The sequence below is a fragment of the Gallus gallus genome, chromosome 2, assembly GCF_016699485.2.
Source record: "Gallus gallus isolate bGalGal1 chromosome 2, bGalGal1.mat.broiler.GRCg7b, whole genome shotgun sequence".
Lineage (NCBI taxonomy): Eukaryota > Metazoa > Chordata > Aves > Galliformes > Phasianidae > Gallus > Gallus gallus.
Window position 1 is genome coordinate 112,983,009 of NC_052533.1, and position 27,277 is coordinate 113,010,285.

Below are 27,277 nucleotides of genomic sequence, written 5' to 3' on the forward strand. Positions count from 1 at the left end.
TCCTCAGACTAAATGTGTGTTAGTTATATAGAGGGAGCCTGTTTTCAAAAAGTATTTGTCATGGTCTCCAAAATGTAATTCCTGGTCAGACTGAAATGCTTTATGTAACACCGGCCTATTGCAAATCATCTTTTCTCAAGGAGTCTTTAAAAAAAAAAAAAAAGAAAGAAATGATTATGCTTTCATAAAGGCTTCAGGCATAAGAAAAATAATTATAGAAGTTATTCACAGTCACAGTACTCATTGGTGATCAAGTGCTGCAGTACGACAGGACGCAATTTATTAATGATGCTTATCAAAAGGGAAGCGATCTCTAATCTCATAAAATAGCTGATGCTTAAACTGAGGTTACCATAATGATCAAACGGGAACTACAGGCACATCCTGAAAGTAATAAGTTATCCCTAATTCTAAAAGCTATCCATGACAAAACAGGCTCTTTAAAATGATATTATGCCACATGCAAATGCTTGCTCCTGCTGCCTTTGGAAAAGCTCCTGATCCAGAGAGTGATTTTACTCTAAAACTCATTGCTGACTACAAACTGGGAGGCAATTCTCAGCCTGAAGCAGGGAACATGGAGGATAACGAATCTCTGCCACATACTCATCAGTTCCTCCTTCCATAGCTCAGTGGGCAAACACGGGAGCACACAGGCCACAGAAAATGAAATCCTCTTGAATTTTCCCATTAGGTTAAACCCATTCAGCTTTTGTCACTGCCAGAAATCCCCACGCTCCACTTTCTTACTCATTTGTTCTGCTTTTTTTTTTTTTTTTTGCTCATTAGAACCAAAGGATAAACTATGTTTCCCACCTTGAAGACAGAAATGAATTTAAAATGGATTATCCCTGAATGAGATTCTCTTTCCAGGGTGTAGACAAGGAGATGAATGGCAGGAGTGGGCACACCAGAAGCTCCCTTGCCACATTAGTGCTGGTTTCTTCATTGATCTTGGGTAACACAGGGAAGTTCTGCCCCTTAGACCTCCTCATCAGTAAAATGTGATTTATCTACTTGCTGGTCTCAAGATTTGCAACAAGCATGAGCTGAGACTCGCTCCCACGAGCGCCTGTGTGTGTTATTTTGTTTGTGCAAAGTGAGAGCAGAGCGATGTTGTCTAGGAGGACATGAAGCGCTAACAGATCCCATGGTACCTCAGGAGCAGACCTTCACATTGCCGTGTGCATTCAGCATTATGGATAGTAGCTAAGCACTAAATACTTGGCCAGCACTTGAAATAAGTAAGGTGTCACTTTTTATTCACATTTAAAGGAACGCATCTCCAATTTCTTGCATAGTCCGGGGTAAACAAATTCAAAGCTATGGGGGTGAAAATGGCCAAAAGCAAAAATAATGAAGCAAAGCAAAGGGACTGCAGGACAGGGAGTGTTTCTGCAGCAGCCCTCGCTGGCACATGCCTGTTCTTCCTTTCAGGTCCCAGTCAGTGGTGGAAGCTGGCATGCTGAAGCACGAGGACCTGGGGGAAAGTGAGAACACCCAGCCACTGCTGGCCCTGGACTGAGCCCCATGCGCTGACTGCAGACATCCAGACCCCATCCACCCAGAAACCACCGAGCACACGATACGCATTCACACGCGTTTCGCTTGAAAACAAGTCCTTCATCTTTCTTGACTGAGTAACAAGAGCCACCAGCCACCTGCCCACGCGGCCAACGCTGAACAGCCTTTCTATTGACACAGGATGCGAAGGAAGACATAGCGGGGGTCTGTTCATACGTAAAGAATTTGGTCTTCTTTCCTTTTTGGACTTCTGGCATTAAAAAGTTGGAAATGATGGGACAGCCTTCTCCTTTTAAAGAAAGCAGTGTGTGTCAGTAGAAGTTTTCCTGGAGCCTCCAACAGGGACGCTCAGTTTTATAGAAGCTAAGGTTAAATGTGTATTAAAGCAAAGCATCTTTAAAGTCTGCACTGTTCAGTGTGGCTCAGAGGGCAGAAACAGCATTATCTATGGTGTGTTTGAGATCTGCAGAAGGGATTTTGTATTAAAAAAGTAAAAATCAGCGCCAGCATAATGCCATACAATGTGACACTTTGCAATTGCCTCATCCATACTGCTTTTAGGGGGGGGTCACTTATTTCAGTATCTAGCAAAAAGGATTCTTAACTTTTGAAACCCTTACAAAACTGTCAGCTAAGTGGAATGAGCTGCGTGGGCAGCAGATACAGACAATTTGGAATGCAATTATTTAATTTTAACGATGTGTTTTCCCATAGGTGACTCGGGAACCCGTTAGATGTGTGTGCGCGTGTGCGAGGGGGTGCCAGGGAGACCCACCGGACACATTCACCAGTGATTAATGGTTCATTCAGATTTTTCATTTAGGTCGCAACCGCAAATAAAAGCTCTGCAGAACCATTTACCCCCCTCCCCTCCTGCAGTCAGTGAAAGGTGTAGCCAGAAGGGAACGCTGACTGCAGATGCGGGCCACGGTTAAAATGAGAAGGGAAAACTTAGAATTAATTATTCAGTACGAGCTTCTGCTAGAAGGAAATGCGGACAAACGGAAGGACTGAAGTGCCAAAGATCAGTTTGTTATCTCTCTCTTTGCTCTATCTGCAAGAAGAGTCCCATCCCTTCATTGAAATGGAAATCAGATTAAAGAAATAAAAGAAAAATTGTTATCAAATTGCATGAGCAGTGACTTTATTTCCTAAAACAGATACAACCACCATACATGCTTTTTGTCTTCAATTTAATTGCCATGCATCGACAATTAACAGAACACGTGGTTGGCACCTACATATCAAAGACAACCGCATAAACCATATATATATAAAATGAGATGATAACTCACAGGCTGCACAAGAGTTTTTCATACAGCTCTGGGACATCCACCGGATTCATAAGCAGCGCTCTGAAAGTGGTGGCCTAGGTCAGCTGGACGTGGTCATCCCTAACGAATGGTAACAAAACACTGCCTTCATTCACAGCCTGTTATGCTTGCACAAGGCAGAAAGGACACCCTACAGATCCCATTAACACAACTGGGTTGTACCTGCTTGTATGTGTACAGGACTGTCTCATGCACAATAAGCTTCCTCTGCAGCAGTGTGTTACTGGGGCAAGGCCTGGCTTCCACAGAAGAGGGTCTTTAAGGCAGTGAATGTTCCCAGCAAAGCAACATAGGAGTCAGAAAAAGCAGCAAACACTCTGAGGCTTGCAGGGACATTAAACAAATGACCGAGTCCATTTACCTTTGGGTTTTTTTCCCATTCTTCCCCGCTATGGCATTATAACCCGCTACAGAAAGCTGTGACTGGACACAGCTCCCTCTCTCCCCAAGGCTCATGAAGACTCTCAGACATTTGGATTGGTCACAGCAAACTTGCTTAAACATAATGTAAATCAAACATCCATAAAAAACAAAACAAGGCAGACGTGGCCTACTACACTGCAGCATTAGTGAAGAAATACTTTGGTTTGCAATTTTTCTCTGCTAATACACTTATCTCCACTGCCACTGAATCTTTGAGATGGCCCACTACTGCTCATTCAAGTATGTACTTACTACCTTACAAATGCCCTGTGCTGCCATTTCCCTCTGTAAACACAGCTAAAGAATGAAACGTTTAAATTGTAATCGTGTTCAATCTGCAAAGCATTTCCATTCACTTCATCCATTGGTATTTCCAATGCGTAAAAAGCTTTTTCAACATGAAATACTGGATGGCAAAGAGGAGTAACTAAAATAACATACTACTTATTCACTGCCTAATTTTGTGTTTTGCTATATATAGATACTCACCATTTATGTATGAAATCCAATAAATGAATCTAATAAAAATAGATGCTCTCAGCTCCTTGACAAGTAGGCAGAGAGCAGAATCACTTCAGTGCCGCAGCAGCTATTCACAAGAAACCTTGTCACATTCAAGGCACTTAAGATATCAAACGGTCAATATGTCACTATACAGTTTAATGAACAGTGCCACTCAGGCACACACACATTCTGGGTAGATAACTTTGATCTATTTGGCAATTGCAATCTGTATATATAAAGCATGTGACTTCAAAGGAACAAACAGGACAGCATGATTTCTTATAAATAAAGCTTCGAAGTTTTTACCACTCCTTTAGTGTTCACTCTGTGCTATAGAAACTAAAATGCAATATTAATAAAAGCATTCCTAAGCCACTATTTTTGGTTTAAACAGTTCTTGATTACTTCATTACAAACTATGTCTTTATTTACAGAATAGCAAAATAGTTTATAATTTGTACTGCTTGATAAGTGTACGGAGATACAAAGCACAGCCTGACTCAACAACTACCAGGATTACTTTCTTTCTTATGGTACCATGACTCCTTAATATAAAAAGTACATTCTTTCCAGTTTCATTCGTAATTCTCATAAAGCCTCCAAAAGTATTTTTATATTTTCTAAAGTGTGAAACTTACAAACCTTTCTCAGTTTCCATGATTATTCACAGAGAACTGTCACCTTACAGCAGATGGTACTCTGTGTTACTGCTGAGATGGACAACACATTAAAGCCTAATTACCACTGCTGCCTAAAACTGACTCTTGGTCAGAGAGGGTTCATTTGTGTGTGTTCTATCTATTTTTCAATAGTCAGAAAGGAAATTAAAGTGCACACCTCCAGAAATGGGTTACAACAGCTTATGGTGCAATCGTCATGTGTTACATGGCATTACAAGACTACTCAATAAAATACAAAGTCTGAAGAGCATTCAATTTATGGGAATGCAAGGCTGCTGCCTATATTTTGCCTAGCAAATATGGCATTCTGATCATGCAGCATGTGCTGTTTATATCTACAATACTTAGGTACCATGATGCAGTCTCTGCAGTACAAAATCACGGAACATTAAGCAAATAAAACAACTGTTCAATGTCCTTTAAACCACGAGGCCAAAGCTGTGAAGACTCAACAACCTTAATGTCTCCTTGGTCAGCACCTGTCTCTCACAACCTTCACTAGTGATGCCATTGCTCCTGATGAGCTTGAGCAGATCTGAGCATCCTAGCACACCTATCCACTCCCTCCTGGCATTGCAGGTGAGTAGGTAACAATTGATTTCAAATATTATCTGTGCAAATTCTGGTTTATTTTGTTAGTGTTTTTAGAAGTTAACAGTGGAGGCTTCTGCACCTTCCATCTCCCATCAGACAGTGAGACAGTGACAGAAAGACAGCCGACTGCTTAAACATCCAGGATTTCTCTCTTAAAAATAAGGCTTTTTTAACATACAGTAAACTCTGGGTAGCAAATACAGAGTATACTGTAAATTATGCTGTGATAAGACTGCTTCAGGATTGCATCATACATTTCAAGACAAGAAAAACACCATTAGGTCAATTAAAGGTCCATTCTAGCTCTTTGTAGGATGCTGGCAGCAGAAGTTAATTCAAGTTAATAACCTGAAGCTGTTTGCTTTGCAATCTAGCAGGAAACCTGGAAGGACCTTGTCCTTATGCAGCTCACCATACAATCTTAAGAACTGAAGAGCACTGTAAGAGACAAGCCTACAGAAGTCATACTTGTTCAACATCTTTGAAAGTCACATTACAAAATTGAAGTTTACCTGCTAAAAGAACTGTTTTGTTTTAGAAGGACATCACTCTACTAAGAAGCAGATCATGCAAGTTTCTGTTTGCATTTCCAGGAAGGCAAGAGAAGGCCGCAGTTGGCAAAATGAAATCTGTTCATATACTACTATTGTGTTACAGCACAATGTACCATATATGCTTATAGCTAGAGATGTACTTTGTATATACATTATTTTTAAAAATAGTGGTTGATTGAAGAAGATCTGTTCATAATTATGCTAGAAAAATAGTTATTCAGGTAGAAAAAACAACAGAACACGCAACCCATTCACATTATCTACAGTTGATAACATAGGGACATGTTTTATACCTAAAGCAGCTAATGTTACAACTGCACAATGATTATCAAAGTTGATTGGATGCATGTGTCTATAAACACCACACATGCTGCTTCCCAGAGAGAAGCCTGGGAAGTATTTCCCGGATGTATTATTGCAAATCTTGTGCCTGAACATGGCCAGGCAGGTAGATGACTGTTTTTGAACACATCATACAGGCATAGTAAAAACATCTGCACATTCCTCAGCTTGAAAATCCAGACCTATATTGCTCCTTGACTGACAAGATTTGTATTCTCAGACTTGCAGCCAGAAAAACAATATGTATCAGTGCTATATCAGTATGAAACAAACATGGCTTTTTTTTTTTTTTGCTATTTTTTTCTGTTTTTTAAACTCAAGTCCTCTGTGATTGTAGAATGTCATCATTATCCCTTCTAACCCTTACAATACTAGCATTCTTCATAAATTAATCCTGCATGTTTATATTTGCATACTCTGACAGGTTAAAGCTCCTCTTGCTCTTCACGCCAGATATAATCTCTTAAATAGCAGGAAGGGTTCGTCTCTGTTGTGCTGTTAACTCAGGGTGCCACACATCAACAATGAATATCAGACGATAACTTTCAGCATCCTGCCACACTTCGTGCTCAAAAGAGTCATCGAAAATAAGAACTTTCCCTTCTTCCCAGGTTCTGCAACACAAAAAGAACATGCTTTAGTGCAGTATTTGAAGTGGCATGATGCATGCACGCTATACATCAGCTCTGAAGATGTTCTCCTACATGTGAGAACCATTTAAACAGTATATATTGCACAGTGAGGAATTCAGTACCTACTATTAATGTAGTGAAGTATCAGAGATTGAATTGAAATAAACTACAGGAAGATCAGTCTAATGGAGCTGCGTATTATTGAGAGATTGTTTTCTCTCCCTCTGCCTAGTTATGGCCACATGTGCCCACATACATATTCAGACATTTGCAATATTTGTTATTTATTTAATTTTAATGAGTTTAGTCCAATAAGCTGGGAGCATTTATTCAAACTCAGGGGCATAATACCAGTATAGCAATCTTCTCTGTCTTTTCTAATCAGATATACACTCAATGAGTAATGGAAACTGATGGAACGATGAGCAATATGGTTTGAAAATAAATTACTTTAAATCTGTTTCTTTCTTTCTTTTTTTTTTTCTGAAAATCAGAACAACACAATTAGGTCCTGATCCTGCTTTATAATTTCAGTGAACATAATAGTCATATCCCATAAATCCATTCAAAGCACGCAGTCTAAAGATTTTTCTTCATAGGAAGGTTGCAGTGATACAGCATGCACTGAGTCAGGTTATACTGTTAATGCTGAACTGAAAGGATGAGACCACGTAATTTCAACCCCTTCTGCTTGCCAAGTACCACTAAGGCAGAGATCACTGAATTGGACCTAAGTACTCTGGGTTACTGCTCGTCGTTATATGTAAAGCCAAATTGTAACAACAGAATCTTTCCAAGATCTGTACCTCTGTTAGGCTCAAAAAGGGAAATGACTTACACAAACTGGCTTATTTTTAAGCATCTCCATTGTTTGAAAAATTAAGAAAATGGCCAGATTTAAAAGCCACAGCAAGTGCAAATGGAGATGGGAAATATCAATGGTTTATGAATTGGCATTTCTTTCTGTTTTATGAAGTATAGAATCACAGAACAATTTAGGTTGGAAGAACCTTCAGAAGGTCATCTGTTCCAAACCTCTGCTGAGAGAGCAAGGCTTACTGCAAAGTTAGATGCAGCGTTCAGGCCAGATGAGATATCTCAAGTTCTCATATAGTGGAGTTTTTAATATCCACAATGATGGGCATCACCTCTCTGAACCTTTTCTCAAGTCTCTCATGCTCCCAGTCCCTTATGCAGCTTTTTCTTGTTCATCCTTCACAGAAGTCACTTGAACTTATTGACACTTCTTGCACAGAAGTGTCCCAAACCAGACACAGTACTGCAGATGCAGTGTTTGGAGTGCAGGAGAGAGGGAAAAAATTGCTCCCCTCAAACTGACTCCTATGCACTTACTAATACAGTTCAGTGTGAGGTTAGCCTTCCACCACAAGAGCACATGTTCAACATACCTATTAGGACTCTCAGCCCTTTTCAGCCCTTTTTCTATCCAGTCCCCACCCAGCCTGTACTGTTGCAAGGTGTTATCTGTTAGCAGATTGCAGGGCTTTCCCTTTGTTGAACTTTATGAAACATCATTTCCCAGACTTCTCTAGTCTGTTGAGATCTGGATTCATAATTTTGGAAGGAGATTTAATGGCTGGTTACCTACAGCCTTAATACTGCAAAAATCAACATGTGAGGAGAGAACATTAGAGATAATGTCCTCACACTGTCACTGCCCTTCAGATCACAGTCTTGTCTACTCCACTTAGACACAAGTAGCCAGTTGTGTATTATATGGTTTGCCCATCATAAACTTAGGCAGTGGTACATGCAAAGCAAATTTATTTTACATTGCAGCAAGGCAGAAGCACTTGTTTGATTATTCATTGAGTCTCATCTGAAGGGATATAACAATTAGTCAACTTAGTAACAACCAACGTTACCTCCTAAAGCCATCCTACTTTGAATGCATAATCAAGTTTTTCAACAAGAAAAGCAGTCTATGAGGATTGATGCCGTTAAAGGAAATTAGAAACTGCGAACAGTAGTGATGATAAAGAAGCAAAGATCTTGTCATCAAAGATGGAAATACATTGCTTAGCTTATTTGGCTGTGTTCATTGAAACAGAAAACAATTTTCTATTAAAAAATAAAAATAAAAATCAGTGAAAAATGAGATCTGGATTCCTAAGTCATCTTGGTATTTTGGAGCATTTAAGTCAACAAAAGCAAAACTTATCTATCAACATTTATGGAGATGTCCTGTAATGCTCTGAAGGAAAGTGGAAACTGAAGTAGGATCGTTTCAGTTGAAATTATAATCTCGACATATTTTAAGCAACAGTGGGCAACGAGCATCACAGTGAAAAATTCATACTGCCTTGCACATGGACATCAGCCTTGAGGGCCACATAATTACCTTTTGCAGCTTTTAAGTATGATCACGTATTTTTTTCTGCTACTGAGTCAGCTATCTAGTAAGAAAAATGTTTTATGTCATACAGATGTTGAGCCTCTTATTGTCTGCTACTGCACTAGAATTGCATTGGTTTTACTCAACTCAATGCTGTAATGTGGTAAAGAATCATTGTTTTTCTTTGTTTTGTTTTGATTTTTTTAATTTTTATTTTTGATTAAACAAAGCCTGAATAGCACTGCACTAAATATCCTGAAAGTGTAAGCCAAAAGTTAAAGACAATAAAAACTCCAAGTATCCAGATGAAATAGCTTCAGAGGTTACAAACTGTATCCATCATTTGCATCAATCATACTGGGATGGGCTGTTTTGCATAACAAAGAAGTCATAAAGTTGACAGAACTATTAGCTCCTTTTGCATAGATTACAAAACCCACCATTAGTATGCAAATAAGTATTTTCCAGATATCTTCATGGTGTGAGAAACACTTCACAGTGGGACCACAGGGACTATACTACTCTGGTGTGGTGCTAAGCCACTTTGGGGTAGTTTTATATCACCCGCTCTTATGTCACCTGTCACAGGTGAGATTTTGGACTGATTTCTGCTTAAGGCTGAAATTCTGCATCTTTGTTTCAAAACATGATTACTACGTCTGACAGATGTTTGATTTCTGATAACTGTAATAACGTATTATTTACCTACTTCTGTACACTGCACCATAGGATTCCCTTCAGATTTCAAAATGCCCCAATGACCTCAATTTACTATAGCTGTGCCGAATAACAATGAGGTGCACAAGCCAAGCTCCTGGTAGCAATCAAATGATTCTCCTGCAAGTAACAGAGTAAATCACAGTACTAGATAGATCTGAGTTGCCTGTCCATCAAAGAATGAGCTGCGTAGTAGCAGTGCTCCTCTAAACACTCACTGGGTGACACAGAGGTAATGGGCACAAAATTCTCTACATTGTGCACGCAGCAGTGGGACAGGAAGCCAAAGAAGGATGGCATCAAAGGCCTGTAAAACCGTCATACTTGTGCCAGCCCTCCTGTTTGAAACCTCCAGCTTCCTAATGTTCTGATCCACTAGGAGAGGAAAAACTGAAAATGCTAAAGATACAATTTCTTCCTGACATAATTTCTTTCCACAGCAGTTCACCTCTATCATCTTTTGTGGGGAAAGGAACGTAAAAGCACCTTTTCATTGCCATTAATGGGCCTTTACTTTACATGAAAACCCTGTCTTCGAATGTATAGCTCTTGCCAAAATCAACCAAAGTTAACACATTCCAACACAGGCTGTAGTCACCTCTTGAATGTGAGTTTTACATTTCAAATGAGCGAGTTGGATGTATAAAAATGAGCCTAGCTCAGAAGCATAGATCCTGACTGAAATGCTCTGACCGCAGCACACCAGCAACAACAGACATTTCTCCACTCTGCTCTGACACATCCCTGATGCTGAGGGATTGTTGCTACCAAGGGGGGTAGTTAAGTTCATTTTCCACACCACTATCCCTTCTGTTCAGATTAAGGCAAAGAAGAGTGGTCAGCTACAATAACGAGTGGTGAGTTGTGGACACCTGCTACCTTGGAAGGGAATCAAAACCACCACTTTGTTTACACAGGCACAGAATAGCCACCTGTGATAATGCCTTTCAATCACCGTAGATCTGAATTCACAATAATGTCCCACAGTGAAAAGAATCCATGTTTTCCTGTTAATCCATTAGCCCATTAGGTATCTCTACCTTCATCCCAACGTCCATCTTAAACATGTTTTGGATATTGGATTGAAATGCTGGAAACAAGCATGTTTGTCACAACCTAGGCAGTGTAGGTTTTATAGTTTATTTAACAGTCTGACACAGTCAGTGTTATGTTGGCAGGAACCCTAACACATCTATAGTAACATTTTTAACAGTTGCATAACTGCATCGTCAAAAATTATAAAAAAATTCTTGTTGTTGTTATTTTCAGATGTCCTGCAAAAAATCTTTGCCACATATTGCAGTCATGCAAACAGGAGTGGCATTTCATTTCACCACATCAAATATTACTGTACAGTAGTACCACAAGAAGAATTCAAAGTCAACACTTGTTGCACTCAGAAAGTCAAAATAAACAAAAAAAATCAAACAAAAACAAAATAACAAAAACACAAATCAAACAAAAAAATAGATCAGATAAAACAACTCTTTTGGCAAGTATGTTAGATTGGTATTGTAAAGGTAAACAGAGATTTTATGGACAAAATAAAAACATTTTTTCCCACACTAAAACAGAAAAGAGCAGCTTTGTCTCCAAAGATTCTTCTGGCATTGACAATTGACATTGATATGTTTGTACCAAGAGTGAGGGTGCAAGTTGCCTGCTTAAGGAAATACATAGCACATCCTGATCAGTAAAACATCCTTTTTTTTTTTTTTTCCCTTTATTTTTTTTTCTTTTCATTACAGACATTACCACACAGCATTTCAGGGATGAGGATGATAGAGGAAAATTAATAACAACAAAAACCAACCAAAAACCCCAGTCAATACCTGTTTTCCTGGGCACATCGAATTCTGCAGCCTTCTTTAGGTATCACTAAGCCCAGATGCATCCTTAGCCGACAATTGGTGGGCCCTGTGTGGGGCCAGACATGAGTTCCTGGAAGCATGACAGAATATTTGATCTGCAAGAAGAGAGAGAAGCCTTCAGCAAGGTCATTTTCACAACCGTACTGCTATGAGTTCAGGACTTCATTACATCTGTTCCATAAGATAACCTTCTGTTAGTCTCAGCAATGATTGCATATTCTCACATCCTGAAGGTGTTCAATACTGTGGTGTACATGTATATTTTTCTTTTTGTTTCAGGCTGAAATTAATCATCTCCTATGCACCAGTAGAAAAACATCCTATATCCCATGAAAGACCTGCAGACACACTTATCATTTAAAAGGATGGTCCACAGGAGGCACAAGACATGCATTAGCCAGAGTGACTGGCTGGTGGTCTCTCTCAGAACAATGGATTGTAAAGGCCACCGACAGTCTTGGCTGAAGCAACCGTGTGATGATGGAATTCAGGATCATGGCAATAGGAAGATGGGCAAAAAGCTGGAGTACTACCCACAGCTTTGGGAGAGCTGACTGGTTTATTCATGGATCTGCTAGGAAAAATATCAAAAGACACAGTGCAGGAGAGAAGAGCAGTCTAGGACATTTGGTTTATTTTTAAGGATCACCTCCTCCAAGCTCAAGAACAGTCTATCCCCACAATTTAGAAGCACAGAGATCCTGAAAAGCTGAAATAAAGAGAGAAAGCATACAAGAGAAAAAAACAACCTGGGGTTACCTAAGAAGAACATACTCAGAGTGTGCAGGGATGAGGTTAAGAAAGTCAAGGCTCATCTGGTGAGATCTGGAGATGAAATTGAAGGGTATCATTAAAGATTTCAACAGGTTCCTCAGCAATAAAAGGAAGTATAGGAAAAACAGGCCCACTGCTGAATGTGGCAGGAGATCTGATGACAAAGGCCATAGAAAAGGCTGAGGCACTACATGCCTTTTTTGCTTCAGTCTTTACTGGTAAGATTGACCTACAGGAATCCCAGGCACCTGAGAATATCGGAGAAGACTGGAGCAAAGACTTACCTTCATATTAAGAAACATTAAACAAACTCAAAAAATCATTCCATAGACCCTAACAGGTTTTAATCAGGAGTACTGAAGGAGCTGCCTGATAATGTCAAAAGGCTACCCTCAGTCTCTGAAAGGCTATGGAGGGGAGGTTCCTAGGGACTGTAAGAAAGCAAATGTTCATGTCATCAGGGTGGGCAGCAAGGAGGATCTTAGGAATTACAGGCCAGTCAGTTTCATCTCAGTGATGGAGCAAGTAATCCTGGAAGCCATTTTCAAACACATGAAGGAAAAGGTGGTTGGGAGCAGTCAGCATGGATTTACAAAGGGGAAATCATGCTTAACCAGCTTTCTACAATGAGATGTCTAGCTTGATGGATGAGGGAAGAGTGGTAGGTATTGTTTAGCTCAACTTTTTTAAGGCTTTTGACACTGTCTGCCAATAACATCCACATTGACAAACTGATGAAGTGGAAAATAGGTAAGCTGAAGGTGAAGGAGGCTGAAAACTGGCAGTTCAGGCAGGCTCAAGGAGCTATGATCAAAGCACAACATCCACAGCTCACCAGAGAGATACCCCAGGGTTCAGTATTGGGTCCAACAGTGTTTATGCTTCACTAATGTCCTGGATGAAGGGAAAGAGTACATCTCTTGTCAAGGATAGAAAATTGAGGAGAAAAGGCTGATACACCAAATTTTTTTTTTGCTGCCATTCGTAAGGGTTTTGACAAGTTGGAGATTGGAAGAAACATGAACCTCACGATGCTCAACAAAGAAATGAAAAGTCCTGCACTAGAGAGAATTAAGTCTATGCACCACTACAAGCTATAGAACAACTGTCTGGAAAACAACTTCACAGAAAAAAAGAACTCAGGGTCCTTGTAAACAACAGCTTAAAACAACGTGTTCTTGCAGCAGAGAAGGCCAGGAGCCTCCTGAGCTGCCTTTGGCAGAGCCTTGCAAGCAGGTTGAGGGAGGTAATCCTTACTCTCAGCACTCGGTCCAGTTCTGGGCTACTCACTCCAAGATAAACATAGACATATTGAGCAAGTCCAGTGAAGGGTCACAAAGATAAGCAACGATCTCTGAAATATAAGGGAAGGCTGAGAGAGATGGGAATGCTCAGTCTGGAGAAAGGAAGGCTCACCAGGGATATTATCATTGTGATTCTAGAAGGGCCCAGTGGAAAGGATGAATATTGTGTGACAGTGGTGAGGAGCACCTTTTCAGGGTAGGACAGGGTAGCTTTGTTAAATCCTGTTATTTTTAAGACATTCCCAACTTTCCAATTACAACAAAGTGAGCATAAAAGAATGTGTGCCTAATGCCTTAGCTGTTCCCAACATCTGAGGTTTGAGCTTACCAGAGATATCTCACAGCAGCAAGCAATAAGCTCCAGTGGCTGTGGCACACACAGATGCTCCATTGCACTGCCTCTGCTACAGTGAAATACATTAGCTTGTCTACCCTGTCAGACTCTGAAGAAACTCAAATATGTGCTACTACTGGCTATGGAGTGAAGTTACTGATATCCCACAGAAATATTTCTGTAATGCTAGAAATACTTGCATTGTGGAATTTTTAGTGTCATGTATGTAATTTGCCTCCACATATCTGTTTAGATATGTCTATACATATACACACATGTGCTGCACTCAAGAATTACATGTACATCAATCAAATATTCCTGAACTACAGACAGGTTATACTATGGTTGAAAACTAAAACTCTGAGGAGTTTTACTGGGGTACACTGGGGTGCCAAAAAGGAACACAAAAGTAGCATTTTGCACTCTGGAATAGATTTGTTTTCAGCTGTGGATGCCACAGAAAGCAGTTTTCCTGGGGTTAGCCACACTGATTGTAATGATTTCTTTCATCAGTTACATTCACTTCAACCAGCTTCTGTAACAAACTAATGGAACAACAGCCTTATTCACTGTCATAACACTGGCCATTCAGTGTTCTTCTGCACAAAAGCAACAGTCTGATGGAAGAACTGGACATTTACACAAAAGACTCTGAATTAGGACTATGCACTGTGTTTTTCAACTTCTGTATCCTTCGTTTTGCTTGCTGAATCTTACAGGTCTAATAATTTCTTTGGAAAAAAAATTCTGATCTACAGAATCAGTTGTTATCACTGTTGGGCCATTCAGTGGCATATGTATATCTGATCTCTAGCATAGAAATCTTCTGCATGATTTAATGAGGTTAATTTGTAGCAGAGTAATCAGCATAGATCGGGTACATGAAACTAATTTTGTTGACATGCAAGGACATAGCCCATGGATGTAAAGTTTCTTTCCTTTATGTGACAGCAGTACTGTTTGGCCTCTTTTAGGTGACTCTTGTTATATCTAATGCCAACAGACTGGGGTAAGTATGTGAAGGTTATCACAGTGAGAGTCTGGCTTCCTGATTTAGTTTTGTAACGTGCTGTTCACATTATGTTATGAGTAAACATTGAAAAATTTGGGTTAGACAGGATCTAGTCCAACCTCCTGCTCAAAGCAGGGTTAGCTGTGTGTCAGATCAGGTCACTTAAGACTAAGTTTAATAATTTATTACCATTGGTTGATCCACAGTAAAGAACTACTTACCGAGCATGAGCTTCCTATGATCACAAGGGAAACTGGTTCAGCTAAAAATTCCATGAGAAAGCCTTAGCTAATATATTTTACCTTGTATTTGCTGAAGGCTTTTACAGTATCAACCTTGTTGTGTGTCTGAGGCACCACTAAATACACCAAGTTTGTGTGTCCTTCTATACACACTCCTCAGCATCGCCTGCTCCCAGCCTTAGGGATTTGCAAAAATGAAGAAGTTTGCCAGGTACCTGTCCTCTTCGGCAGCCCGTAGCTTCTGGGAATCTTTCCAATAAAGCACACGTTTTTGGAACACCTTTACAAGCATTCTCATTTTTTCTTCCTAGTGAAAATAAGTGATGTAATAATAAATGCACTAATAAATGCAATGAACAAACAGTCCCTTGTTTTCTACTTTGCAGAACAGCAACAAAGCTGTCAGAGAGCTGACACCAAAATCAGTAAGTATTCGCAATCACATTTCTCAAATTATGAAACAGAAATGCCAGCTTACATGTTGTAATGTCAGAGCAGCCTGCCACTTCTTTGCTTTTAAATTATTTGAGAAGAAGAGGCTTTCTACCTATTCAAACATGACTTTAAAAATATGGTTATATTTTTATTAGCGATTAAGCACATCATTAAAGTATAATTGTTAAAAAGACAAATAATGCTAAAGATATTATACCATTTCACCATCTATTTTGATAGACCTTGGCCATTAATATTTTATCTTACAGTACTCTTTCACATGTAGAGTCTTTTAAGAAATTCAGGTCATCCCAGTAATTGAACTTTGCACTGCACAGCGACCAGCAGGTTTTTTAGAGCTCAGATTCTTTTGCCCGTGCCATTACTGAACAATGGACCTCACCTAGTGGGCAATAAAACACTGAGGACATGTCTTCTCCTGCATTCCTGTCCTCCTTCAGGCTGATTTGTACTATGCATTACCATGCAAAATTTTGGCAGCCCTTCCAAGAGATGAGTATTATTCTGAAGGGATCGTTAAAGGAGCTTGTGGGCAATAAGAATTCTTGTTCACTGTCAATGGGGTCTCAGACACTATTCTATTAGCTCCCTTCCCCTGCAGACTTAAAGAACAGGTTCAGTGATTTAAAAAAAAAAACAACAAAACATTTAGGAAAAACTCCTTTTTACACTACATTAATCTGAGAAAGTGAAACTGGGGAAAGAGAAATACAAAATGTTTTACCTTGTTGCCATAAAGTAAACTGACTCCAGTCTCCTTTTTCTCGTAGATTCTCATCTTCAGGCAAGAAGAGGCTTCTTTTTTTATCCATCACATCAAGCCCCTCATCTCGAATGAGCTTCCAGTTTTTTTCTAAGGACTGTTATGAAAGCCATTTTACTGCACTGAGAACTTATTGCATTTCACTTTTATATTTTTTTGGCTTTCATTATTAACTTTCTAATTAAAAAAACACACACACACACACACACAAGTGTTCATCATTATTATCAAGTTTCCTTGTACGTACCTATTTCCTTCTGTCACGCTAAGGCAGGAACAACTTTCACAGCATTCTTCAGATTCAATTACACTCGTATTAACAATTTCAATGGTCACCAGCCTCCTTGCAGAGAAGGCCTGACTTTACAGCTCTGATTAGCCGAAGGGCTCTTTAACAGATGATTTTATATTGTAAGCTACAAAGAGTATTGGTCTTCTCAAACATAGCACATGTTACCTAGAAGCGCTCTTGCAACTGGAAAACCACTGTGTAAACTGAAACTCCAAGCATTGACAGAACATCTCAGTTCAAAGAGGACAAATGTAAACAAGCTACCTCAGTTGACAGCTGTGATTTAAACCTTCAAAAAGGTCTGCAAAGATGCACTTACACGTTCTGATGCTATTGAAAATGATCAAATACAACTTGAAATGTCAGGTGACAATTTATGGATACAACCATTAACAATATTTAAACTGCCTTGTACTTCATACACACCACACACACAAGATTGTAGAATTAACATGTCTGCTCTTCTCTGCTGCCTTAGGACATTCTATTTGTAAAAATCAGGTAGATTAGAAAACCTTGCATTCTGTCAGTAATAAGTCTGTCTAATGTTACAGTAATAGAAATGAGAAACTCACAGCTTGACAATGGATATGGATAATAATGACACAACTTTCATTTCCCAGCTATTTACTTTGCTTGCTAAACCTTATTTTGTCTTTTTGCTCCCGAACAAAGCGTTTCTGTAAGACATTTTCAATCAATTTCATACAGTAAACAGGCTAGGAAGTGTTCCCACAACACGTCTGTACAGTGAGTAAAGTCAAATAAAACTCCAACATCTCTGTAACAGGGGTCAGACAAGGTGATATAACTGCCCCTTTTTAGCCATAAATTTCATACAGTTATTAGCCTTTCCCATTTAAACTGAACAGTTGCATCCTGCAAAACAGATCATACACTGAAATACCATAAAGGGCTCAGGAAACAAAGCTACGGCTGGAACATGCTGTCTGTAATACACAGACTACCCCTCACTACAATCTTTTTAGGCCTGTTAAAGTCTATGAAAATTAGGACTGCACTTCTCTCATTACTGTATTCTCTCTCTCTTTTGCTTTATCCCTAGCAAACTGCATTCTCTCATCCATCAACAATGGTGAAAAGCACTCATTTTCTGCTGCATTCATCCTATTCTCTCTCACTGATGGATTTCCATAACTCTTGTTCAATGGCTAACATTAAGAAGAAATGTTTTCAAGAATATCTTTGTAAAACTGATTTTTCTGAAATATAAAATAGATTTTAAAAATTCCAGGTAATCAGAGGTGAACATGGGAACAGTGCTGGTATTGATTCAGTGCTACTATTTCTATGGGAGGAAATGCCAGCTTGAATACTTGAATTTTGTGCAGGCTGGAGAAAAGAAACAAATGAAAAACTTGCATTTATATAGGCCTCATTTAAGAGTGATACAGATAAACAAAACTGGAAAACTTTGAAAGATAATACAAACGCATCTCTGTTTCCTCAGACACCTAATCCTTTGCCTGGAAAAACGTAAGGAGTTTTCACTCACGCAGACTAAAAAGTGCATGAAGAGCACTGGTGGTCCAAGGAGTTGTCCATAATGGCAGCTTTGTCACTGCTAATTCTTCACAAGTGACCAGCTGAAAGTCAGCCTGCAAAGTTCTGTGATGGTCCTTGTCTTTAAAACTCCTTCCCTAGCACTTTTGCATCCAAGTGATTTGAATACATATCATTGATTTTGAGCCAACTCCTCAATGGTTTTACATATAACCGCCACTGAAATAAATAGTGTTTCTGTATTCTTGAGAAACTGGACCCTCATCTATAAAACAAACTGATAATGCTTTAGTATGAGTAATTTGCAAGTCCTAGGTAAAAGGGAAAGGTTACAGGAGTCCAAGCCCTGATCTCCCTGATGTTACAGACTCCTAGGCATACACTGAATGGCAGAAACAAATAGATGAGGCCAGGCTCTTCTTGGTGGTGTGCAGTGATAGGACAAGGAGAAATGGCATAAAACTTCAACATATGAAGTTCCAATAACATGCAGAAGAACTTCTTTATGGTAACGGTGAAAGAGCACTGGAACAGGTTGCCCAGTGAGGTTGTAGAAACTCCTTCTATGGAGATATTCAAGACCTGTCTGGATGCCTACCCATGCAACCTATTGCAGGGTACCTGCTTTAGCAGAGGGGTTGGACTCGATGATCTCGTGAGATCCCTTCCAACCCCTGCGATTCTGTGATTCTGTAAATGCAGAAAACCATTAAAACACAGTAGTTAAGTTGAGCACTTGGACTTCAGGCTACTGATCCAAGAGCTAGTATTGACAGAAAAAAGTTAAATGTGTTTGTACTCTATAATATGTAAGGACACAAGCCTCAGATTACAAAAGATTCATATTATATTTGGTGCAATTTTCTACTTTCAAGTAAAGAATCAGGTGGTGAACAGCATTTGGAGCATATGTACTTGTTTCTTACCAGCTGATTCCCATAAACCTCCATATGGCTTTTTAAATACAGTTCCTAACAATAATGGAATTTTACAGTTGCTTTACATCTGGCAATAGCATAGATTTTATTGGCAAAGAAATTACAAAATTTAAACAGGGATTTCTTAATATTGTTTTATTTTTATGTGTGACTATTTTAAAAATATTTATTCTGTGCTGTCGAGCACTTTTCAAGGCATAGTCATAAATGCCACAGACAGAGATTAAGAGTTTAGTACCCCCCATGTGAGGCATAACCACTGACCACATGTGCATTTTAATCCATTGGGCTATAAAGTAAAATAATGGTAAGTCTCCAATCCCTTTCACTTTGTTACTGAAACAGAGTAAGAAAAAATTCACAATAATCATAGTTTGGGGAATTCTGATGACCTCCAGGAAAGGGCCAGTTTTTAAAGCCATCTAAAATAATTCCTCGCACTCATTCAGTCGCTTACAGTGCTTAAACATCAGCATGAGTAAATATCATCTTGCTCTTTTCAACACAAAGCTCTCTTAAGCATCCAGCCACTTTACATGTATGTTTCAGTTAATTTTCACCATGAAATTTGAGTGTCTAGATTTTATTAGCCAGACTACCTAGTCCTAGATGTCTCTCTACACAAAACATTATGAATACGTGCTGTTGCCAGTACCTTCATTCTTTCTGTACTTTTTTTGCTGCACTTGAGTCTTTTAACTAATAAAGCCTAAACAATCAGAGAAAACTGTCTATACAAGATCCACTCTAATCACTAAGCTGTTCACTGCAGTACATTGTTGGCACAGCATCCTCGTAGTCCTTTCCAAAATCATAAGATTCAAAATGAGGAAAGGACAAAGATACCTAGATCATTTCCCATGTATTAGCTTCAACCTGGTGAAAAGTGTCTGAGATACAATAGCATTGCAATCCTTTATTTATTATTCTCTCTGATTACCAGAACAGAAATATAATGCTACACTGAGATTCTACAAAAGACACCAGAGATGATGTAAAAACTAACTAAGACCTGGAAAGGAAAGCTAATTGCCCCAGGGTAGGAGGGTAAGTTTTTGAAGACAAAAGCAAAATTACTTTTTAGCTGAACTCAAACAATAAATGTATTGAATCTCCAGATCCAAAGCCCAGAACTACTGTGGATCAGAAACATTTCCGCATAAGTCCCTTGACACACTTCCTAACTTAGAGGTTTATAGTTTCTGCTCTCTGAGAAATCAGGTCCTCCTTCCTATTCTTTCGAAGAAACTACAAATAACATAACAAAGCAAAAGTAAGCATTAATGTGCAGCAGCTAGAGAGCTGCAATGATAGCACCATAGCACTAACCAGGATTTACCACCACTGTACACCTCCTTATTTACTGAAGTAACTTCTAAGTAACTAAACAAAATATTTCTTCCTAGACATCCTGGCTAGCAGGTCGTAGAGAATTAAACAAAGTATGAGATTGTCTTTTTTAACCTTACCCATCAATAAGGTAAATATCAAGCCTAAGTTAGTTATTTAGGCTTTTCACTTTATATATTTTTTTCCCCCAAGTAAAGCAGTAGGTAAGTGAACACCAGAAATAGAGAGACGTCATCCTAAGAAAGTAATTCAACACAGTAGCAATGAACTGCCATTTGGAAATGCCTTTTCTTCTTTTACTTGTAAATTAGACCTACACTAGACTAGACTAGCACAGATAATTTACCTCACGTCCTTAGTGAGTATAGCTATGTGAGCAGAATGCCACTCAGTAGATTTATTAAACTGGAAGTACTGAAAAAGACAGCTTTCTTCTACAGTTTTTCCATGGAAAAAGTAAGTCACCATCAAAACTCACATCTCCATCTGTAATCCCAAGGAACCTTGTGACTCTTTATAACAAAATCAAGCAAGGTCTGTGCTCTAACATGTTACTGACTACAGCTGTGTTGGTTGACAGAATGAACAAAGACAGAGCTGTCAGAATATGTCAGAGAACCTGGCTTTAGCACTGCCTCAGCTAGTCACGAATAAATCCTCCATTAGAACTGTTAAGCTACCAAGATATCGAAAATATTCTGTTTGCATTTAACAACAAATGGCAAAATACAGGGAGAGAGTGCCCAGGCCTGCAGTGCTTCATCCTCCATAAAACAATTCTAGTATCAACTACTATTATTTGGATTTGTAAGCATTTCCCACACATTCTGCACAAGTGATACAGGAATGTACAGAGACAAAGCAGTAACAAATAACTGCTGACTGGATTTAGCTGTGTAGAATGGGGAAATAAACCTTCTCCCCCTTACCGCCATTTACTAGAACACGTACAGAAGCTTGAATATTTCAGAAACCCATAAAAGAAATGTCGTCAGAAGATTTGCTGCTATCTTTTGAAGAACACTACTTCAAATTTTGCTTGTAGCATTGACTGTTATTGAAATCAAGACTTCTCTTTTTCACAAATTCAACAACTTTTTGAGTTATGGGGGAAATACAACAATGCAATTTTTTCTGATGCATTTAAGTTACATTTTGGATTTACATTTTCAAATTGCATGGTTATCTTCAACATATTGCTAATGAAACACCTAAAAGAACAACAAAAACTTTTAGCGCAATGGAGTACTCTCTTAACTGGAGATATCCTTAAAACATTACTAATGTGTTATATACTTTCCTTATTGTTTTTCAAGAGTACAATAATAGATTCCTAGTCCCTCCATCACCTTTATATACGTAGTATCTATTTTTGCTTGTACCTCAAGAATTACTGCAATAAGTGCACAATTCAGAATTTTCCATATGCTAGTCCACAAAGCTAATTGTTTGTTTTCTATGAGCGAGCTTACAGTTGACAACCACTTTTCAATCTAAGATTCCCAGCATTATCTATACTGTCATCAGAACCTCAAAAAGGAGTAATTTCTCTTTTTTAATAACCTCTTTTATCAATAAAATAATTATTTCATGGCAAGTTTCTAACCTGTTATGTAATTGAGCATAAGGAAACAAAGACTGAGCAAAACTGTCTCTTCAAACAACCACTTAAATCAATTGTGCAGAAGAATTTATAAAATTAAGAGTAAAATTCTTCTGCATAAATAATGGATATACCATCCCTAGAGGTCAGGTTGGATGGGGCCCTGAACAGCCCGATCTAGCAGGTGGCAACCCTGCCCATGGTAGGGAGGTCGAAGCTACGTGAACTTTATGGTCCCTTCCAACCCATTCAATGAGTCTACGACTGAAACCACACACTAACAATCAAAACAATTCCTTCCTGATTTTTAAAATTATTACTGCTGTTATTTTGGAGTTATAAAAGACCTGCCTAGCGATCTTTAATATCAAAAATAGGCAACTTTTGAAAATATAAACTATTATTATGAATAGTAAACAAGCTGTATGTTACATATTGAATAAAAAGAACTTTTAAGAACTAAAATTCTGTGTCATTATCTCTTGCTAAATCCATCTCTGTGAGTTTACACTTGCTTCTCTTATGCAATTAAAATCTGCCAAAGACATCGAGTATTATAAAAGGGACAAGGAACAGAGCTTTTCCTGAGTAAGCAAAAATTTCATGACGTGTCCAAGCCATTGCCAAAATTTGCTGTTATTTTGTAATTGTGATATAACAGTTGCCTACCATGCAAGCTCCGGATTTAGTAATGATTTCAGTCATCCTATCCCCATTCTCAATTTTTAAAACACCTAAGCTCAATTTATCATACCTTCCACTCCATCTGAGATTGGTGTCTGGTATTCACAGGCGGTAATTCAGACCTCAGGGACAAGCATTTTCTCTGCTTCACCCATTAGATTACAGTCATTATTAAAAAAAAAATAATCAAATTAAACTGAGACAAACTTCCTTACCTTTACCAGTTCCGTATAACCTGTTTCCTTTGCTGTCCACCATGGCTGAGCTTTCAGTCCCTTGACATTGTAGAGAGAGCGCTGCCAGACCGATGCAAAATGACCTCTTTGGTATCCAAGTTCATACCACTTGTATGCCTAGAATATGATGCTTGTTAGCAATTAAATTCATATTAACCAAAATTCCATAGAAAAAGCTTAGAATCCATTTGATTCTGGGGATATTATTGTGAGACACTGAAGGTATAAACACTTTGAGAAGAAAAAAATGAAAAATCATCAATCCTCAGACATATCAGTCAGCCACGGTTGTCAGTCCAGCATTAGCAAAACAGGATCCTCCTCACAATCACTGATATCAAATGTGGGTCAGTAATCTCAGGGTAACTTTGAGAAAGAGGAAAAGTTTATAGAACACTGTTATCAGTGTTATGAAAGAACTTGCATAAAGTGATATGCTTAGGTCACTGTGGTGGACTCTGGTGGAAAAAATCACAAGTAGTAGGAGCAGAAAACAGACAAAACCAAATTCAATTCATTTCTGATTTTTTCTTTTTTTCTTTTTTTGTTTTGTTTTGTTTTGTTTTTGGAAGCTCCACATATGTGTCAAAAGTTTTGGTCAATTCTATGGCAATGGAAGGAATACTAATACTTGTACTAGTATTAAGTGTTAGTATACTAATACTTGTATTAGTTTATGAGAATGTAGAATACTACATTCTATCATGCAAATTGCTCTTTGGTTTTTTTTTTTGTTTGTTTGTTTTCTATTGCTTATCTTGACTTCTACACACATATGCTGGACTGATACTTAAAACAGACTACTCAAGTTTTTGACTTTGAGCACATGCTGAAAAGTTTTGTCTGAATTTGCCAGATGTTAAAGCAAGGCCATGTTATATACGTACCTCTTTGTCTCCTATTCTCTGCAAGGCATCACCCAAATGAAAGTAAAATCGTCCATCATCTGTGCCAGGGTCACCAGACTCTAGTCCTTCCTAAAAAAATAAAAATAATAATAGAAATAGAAGAGTAGAGAAGAAACTTCAGTGGGACTTCTAAAAGAGCTCAGGTTATTGCTGTATATAGTCTGTCAATTCTATGCAAGAGAAAGCCTATGAAATTGGCTATAAAATTTAACTACCATGATAACTATGAACTTAGATTGAGTGAATACAGTAGTCAGTAAAAAGCCATTGAAAAATGTTATCAGTTTGCAAAAACCCATGGCCTCTTCCCCCAGTTACTCAATCCTATAAATGTACGCAAGCATTTTAGAAAGCTGGTTATTGTAAATTAAGGTTTTGTTTCGTAGTACTTCTTCCAAACACTAACATGTATACAATTCCCCTCTTTTGATCTTTCAAGAACCTTTACTTTGCAGCATACTGCAAGCCTCAAAACAACTTGAGGCTCACAGTTGTGTACTAATAGAACCAATATTTGATGTCTAAGAATTGATGAATCTTAGTGTATCAGCTTGTTCCCATTCATTGGCAGTGATATAGCAATATAACTTCAATGCACAACTTAAACTGTAATTTGCAATTAGAATGCTTCTCGCATAACAAATTTTGTATATTACGATTTTCCTCTTTTTTTTTTTTCCCCTATTGGTAAAATATTTACTTTAAATGTGGGAAAAAGACTACCTTTAGATAAGGTATGCTCTCTGCTATCTTGTTTTCGGCCTTCAGGATGAAGCCATAGTGTACTTTGGCAAAGCCATCATCTGGAGCCATGCGTAGAACCTATTGGAGCACAAAGGAATTAAATAGTCATGTATGAATTTATACAAATTAACAAATCTGTGTACAAATTACTATTTAGTTATGCAATTTCCTTCCATCAGTGGCACAGTTAAATTCTTGCTTTTCCTGTACTTTTATCCATTTACATTTATCTTTTTCCCAAATAACCTATTATAAACCAAACTTTGAACTTTCATATGTAAAATTATTCCAGTTGGATTCTCTGAATTGCATTATTTTCTTCTTGGGCCTCTTCCTTCAACTTCTGTCTTGAGTTTTAACATGCTAAATTACAGGACTAATGTAAAGGAAGGTTAATAAGTTTACAGAAGAGTGACAAGAAAGAAAGTGTAGAAATATACCTGGAACAGTTTAAAATTTGTTCAGTTTATACTGACAGACTAGTCTTGACAAGAGAGAACATACTATGCTGTGAAGCACAGTGACTGCTATTTAGAGACACGCTGTGAAATAATGCTTGTATCACAAGATGGGGCTGTATAAACCCAGGCAAAGCAAAGACCATTCTCAACGCAACAGTAAGAACTCTCTTGGAAGAGCATACACTTTCTTGGCCACGAGAAAGCAATCAGAAAGTAATGCAAAGACTAGTGAGATACCTCAAGTGATTCAGTGCGCTGTCATACCAGGTGATGGATAAATCATTCTTTGCCAGTTGTGTGCTGCACTCTAAAACCTAGTGTGCTCAAGTAAGCTAAAAGAGTTTGTATCCTGAAGAAAATTTAGATATATTTGAGTTAGAACAAAACAGTTAACTTTGCAGAAAAGGAGAACCCACGTGCAAGTAAGAAATCTGATCCTCGTTAGGCACAGATGGATATTTCAAGTGCAAGAGAAAGATTTGTGAGCACAGGGACAGCTGTAAGAGAGGATCACTGTATGGGGGAGTGTTTCAGGGGAAGGAAGTGTGAAGCTGACTAGCCTGAGTTCTAAAACGTACTCCCAACAATACTGGATAATTTCAGTGCATCTGATCTGTGCCTTAGCCATGGAGAAAAAAAAAATCACAAAATGCCTTAATCTACTTTCCAGCTCCACATTTCTATCATACTATAAATATAAAATATATGTAGGTTGCTCTGGAAGTAATACTTCTTGTTTATTTCCATGGAAACTACAACAGATACAAAGAGCACAGTAACACTGGTTGATAGAACAAATTGTCAGATACAAAGCACTATTTTTCAACATAGGCCATGCACTTTCGCCAGCAATGAACAAGAGCCTGCATGCCGCACTCGCAATAAACCTGGACCATCCATCACCTCACCATGCTCACATCCACTGTTTTGGTCTCCATAAACATTCAGTAAGCGCAGACAAATGTCAGTGGGTGGCATTTTTTCCCCTCATAGAAGAATTCAGTTTCACCTCTTTGCTTCCTACACACTTCCACCATTGCATCAGACTGCCCCTGTGATGCCATCTGTCACATGGCAACAGAATATAACAGAATGTTGGTGGGAAGGTTCAACCTCTACGGCGATACCACCAGCATCCACCTCTAATGTTGTGGGCCAACATAGTAAAACAGAAGGCATTATTTTCAGAGCAGCTCTTATGTGTATATATTCAGTATCATTTGAAGCTTCTTGTGATATCAATTACACAATTGAGATAAATCTGTTGATAAACCTCTCTTAAAATAAGTGTGGAAAGTCCAATCAGGACACATCCTCGATTTGTGAGGACCAGAGCAAGTGCGTAGAAGTCAGCAGAAGGACAGAGACTGATACAGAACAATAGGCAGATGCACACTCTTTCTTATCTAAATCCATTTTTGAAACTACTGTGCTCATGCCATGCATAAAATGTCTGCATACATTATAGCCATTTCCCTATCCTTTTTTTTTTCTAGCCACTGTTTAAGCTAATTCTTCAATCAAAATAATTAGGAGCAAACCTATAACAAGTCCTTCGGGTCAATTTCTTTGCTTTCTCCAACATTATTACACACAAAATACATCTGAGCAAAAACAAAATCAGTGCTATGTGGGTATAAATGCTATGGCTTAAAAATAGGAGTATTTCATATATTTTTACAGAAAAAAAAGTCACTATGAAGAAACAATAATTTTGAGAATCTATTTGAAGTCTGTAACATGGCACTTCATTAGCAAAAATGAACTTTGCAATTCATAGTATGGATCGGGTTGACCACTAAGGTGATACCACCCTATGAATTTTATACTTTATGCATACAGCATTCTGCATAGAATCATTCTGTTCCACGGATCTGTACCTGCTGGGTGAAATAAAAATGACTGACAGAAATATTTATTAGTCATATAATTTTGTTACAGTTCCTTTAACTATAGGATAAAGCTATCTGATTAATTAAGACAGAAGAGAATTTTCTATATTACAGTTCATTTAAACTCTGCCGGGTTGCATTAAGGCATGATCTACATTCAGAGCCCCTAAAGAGAAGTGAAGAGATACAATCAGCAGAAATTACACTGGAAGTATTTAATGTAAATTGT

General features: G+C 38.4%; 2 protein-coding genes across 12 annotated transcripts in view; one reads left to right on the forward strand and one right to left on the reverse strand.

Moving 5' to 3' along the window:
- The window catches only part of CLVS1 (clavesin 1), a 97,552-nt gene extending 94,901 nt beyond the window's left edge, over window positions 1-2,651 (forward strand). Inside the window, exon 6 of the mRNA XM_419223.8 lies at window positions 1,438-2,651. Coding sequence (XP_419223.2) covers window positions 1,438-1,525 — 88 coding nt within the window. The 3' untranslated portion in view covers window positions 1,526-2,651. The remainder of the gene's footprint in view (window positions 1-1,437) is intronic.
- The window catches only part of ASPH (aspartate beta-hydroxylase), a 104,082-nt gene continuing 79,451 nt past the window's right edge, over window positions 2,647-27,277 (reverse strand). For all 11 annotated transcript variants that reach the window (XM_040696557.2, XM_040696554.2, XM_040696550.2 and 8 more), the window contains 7 exons: window positions 24,675-24,773; window positions 23,931-24,020; window positions 23,023-23,160; window positions 16,378-16,513; window positions 15,413-15,504; window positions 11,493-11,626; window positions 2,647-6,569 (listed from right to left, as the gene is read on the reverse strand). In XM_040696557.2, coding sequence (XP_040552491.1) covers window positions 6,419-6,569; window positions 11,493-11,626; window positions 15,413-15,504; window positions 16,378-16,513; window positions 23,023-23,160; window positions 23,931-24,020; window positions 24,675-24,773 — 840 coding nt within the window. In that variant the 3' untranslated portion in view covers window positions 2,647-6,418. The remainder of the gene's footprint in view (window positions 6,570-11,492; window positions 11,627-15,412; window positions 15,505-16,377; window positions 16,514-23,022; window positions 23,161-23,930; window positions 24,021-24,674; window positions 24,774-27,277) is intronic.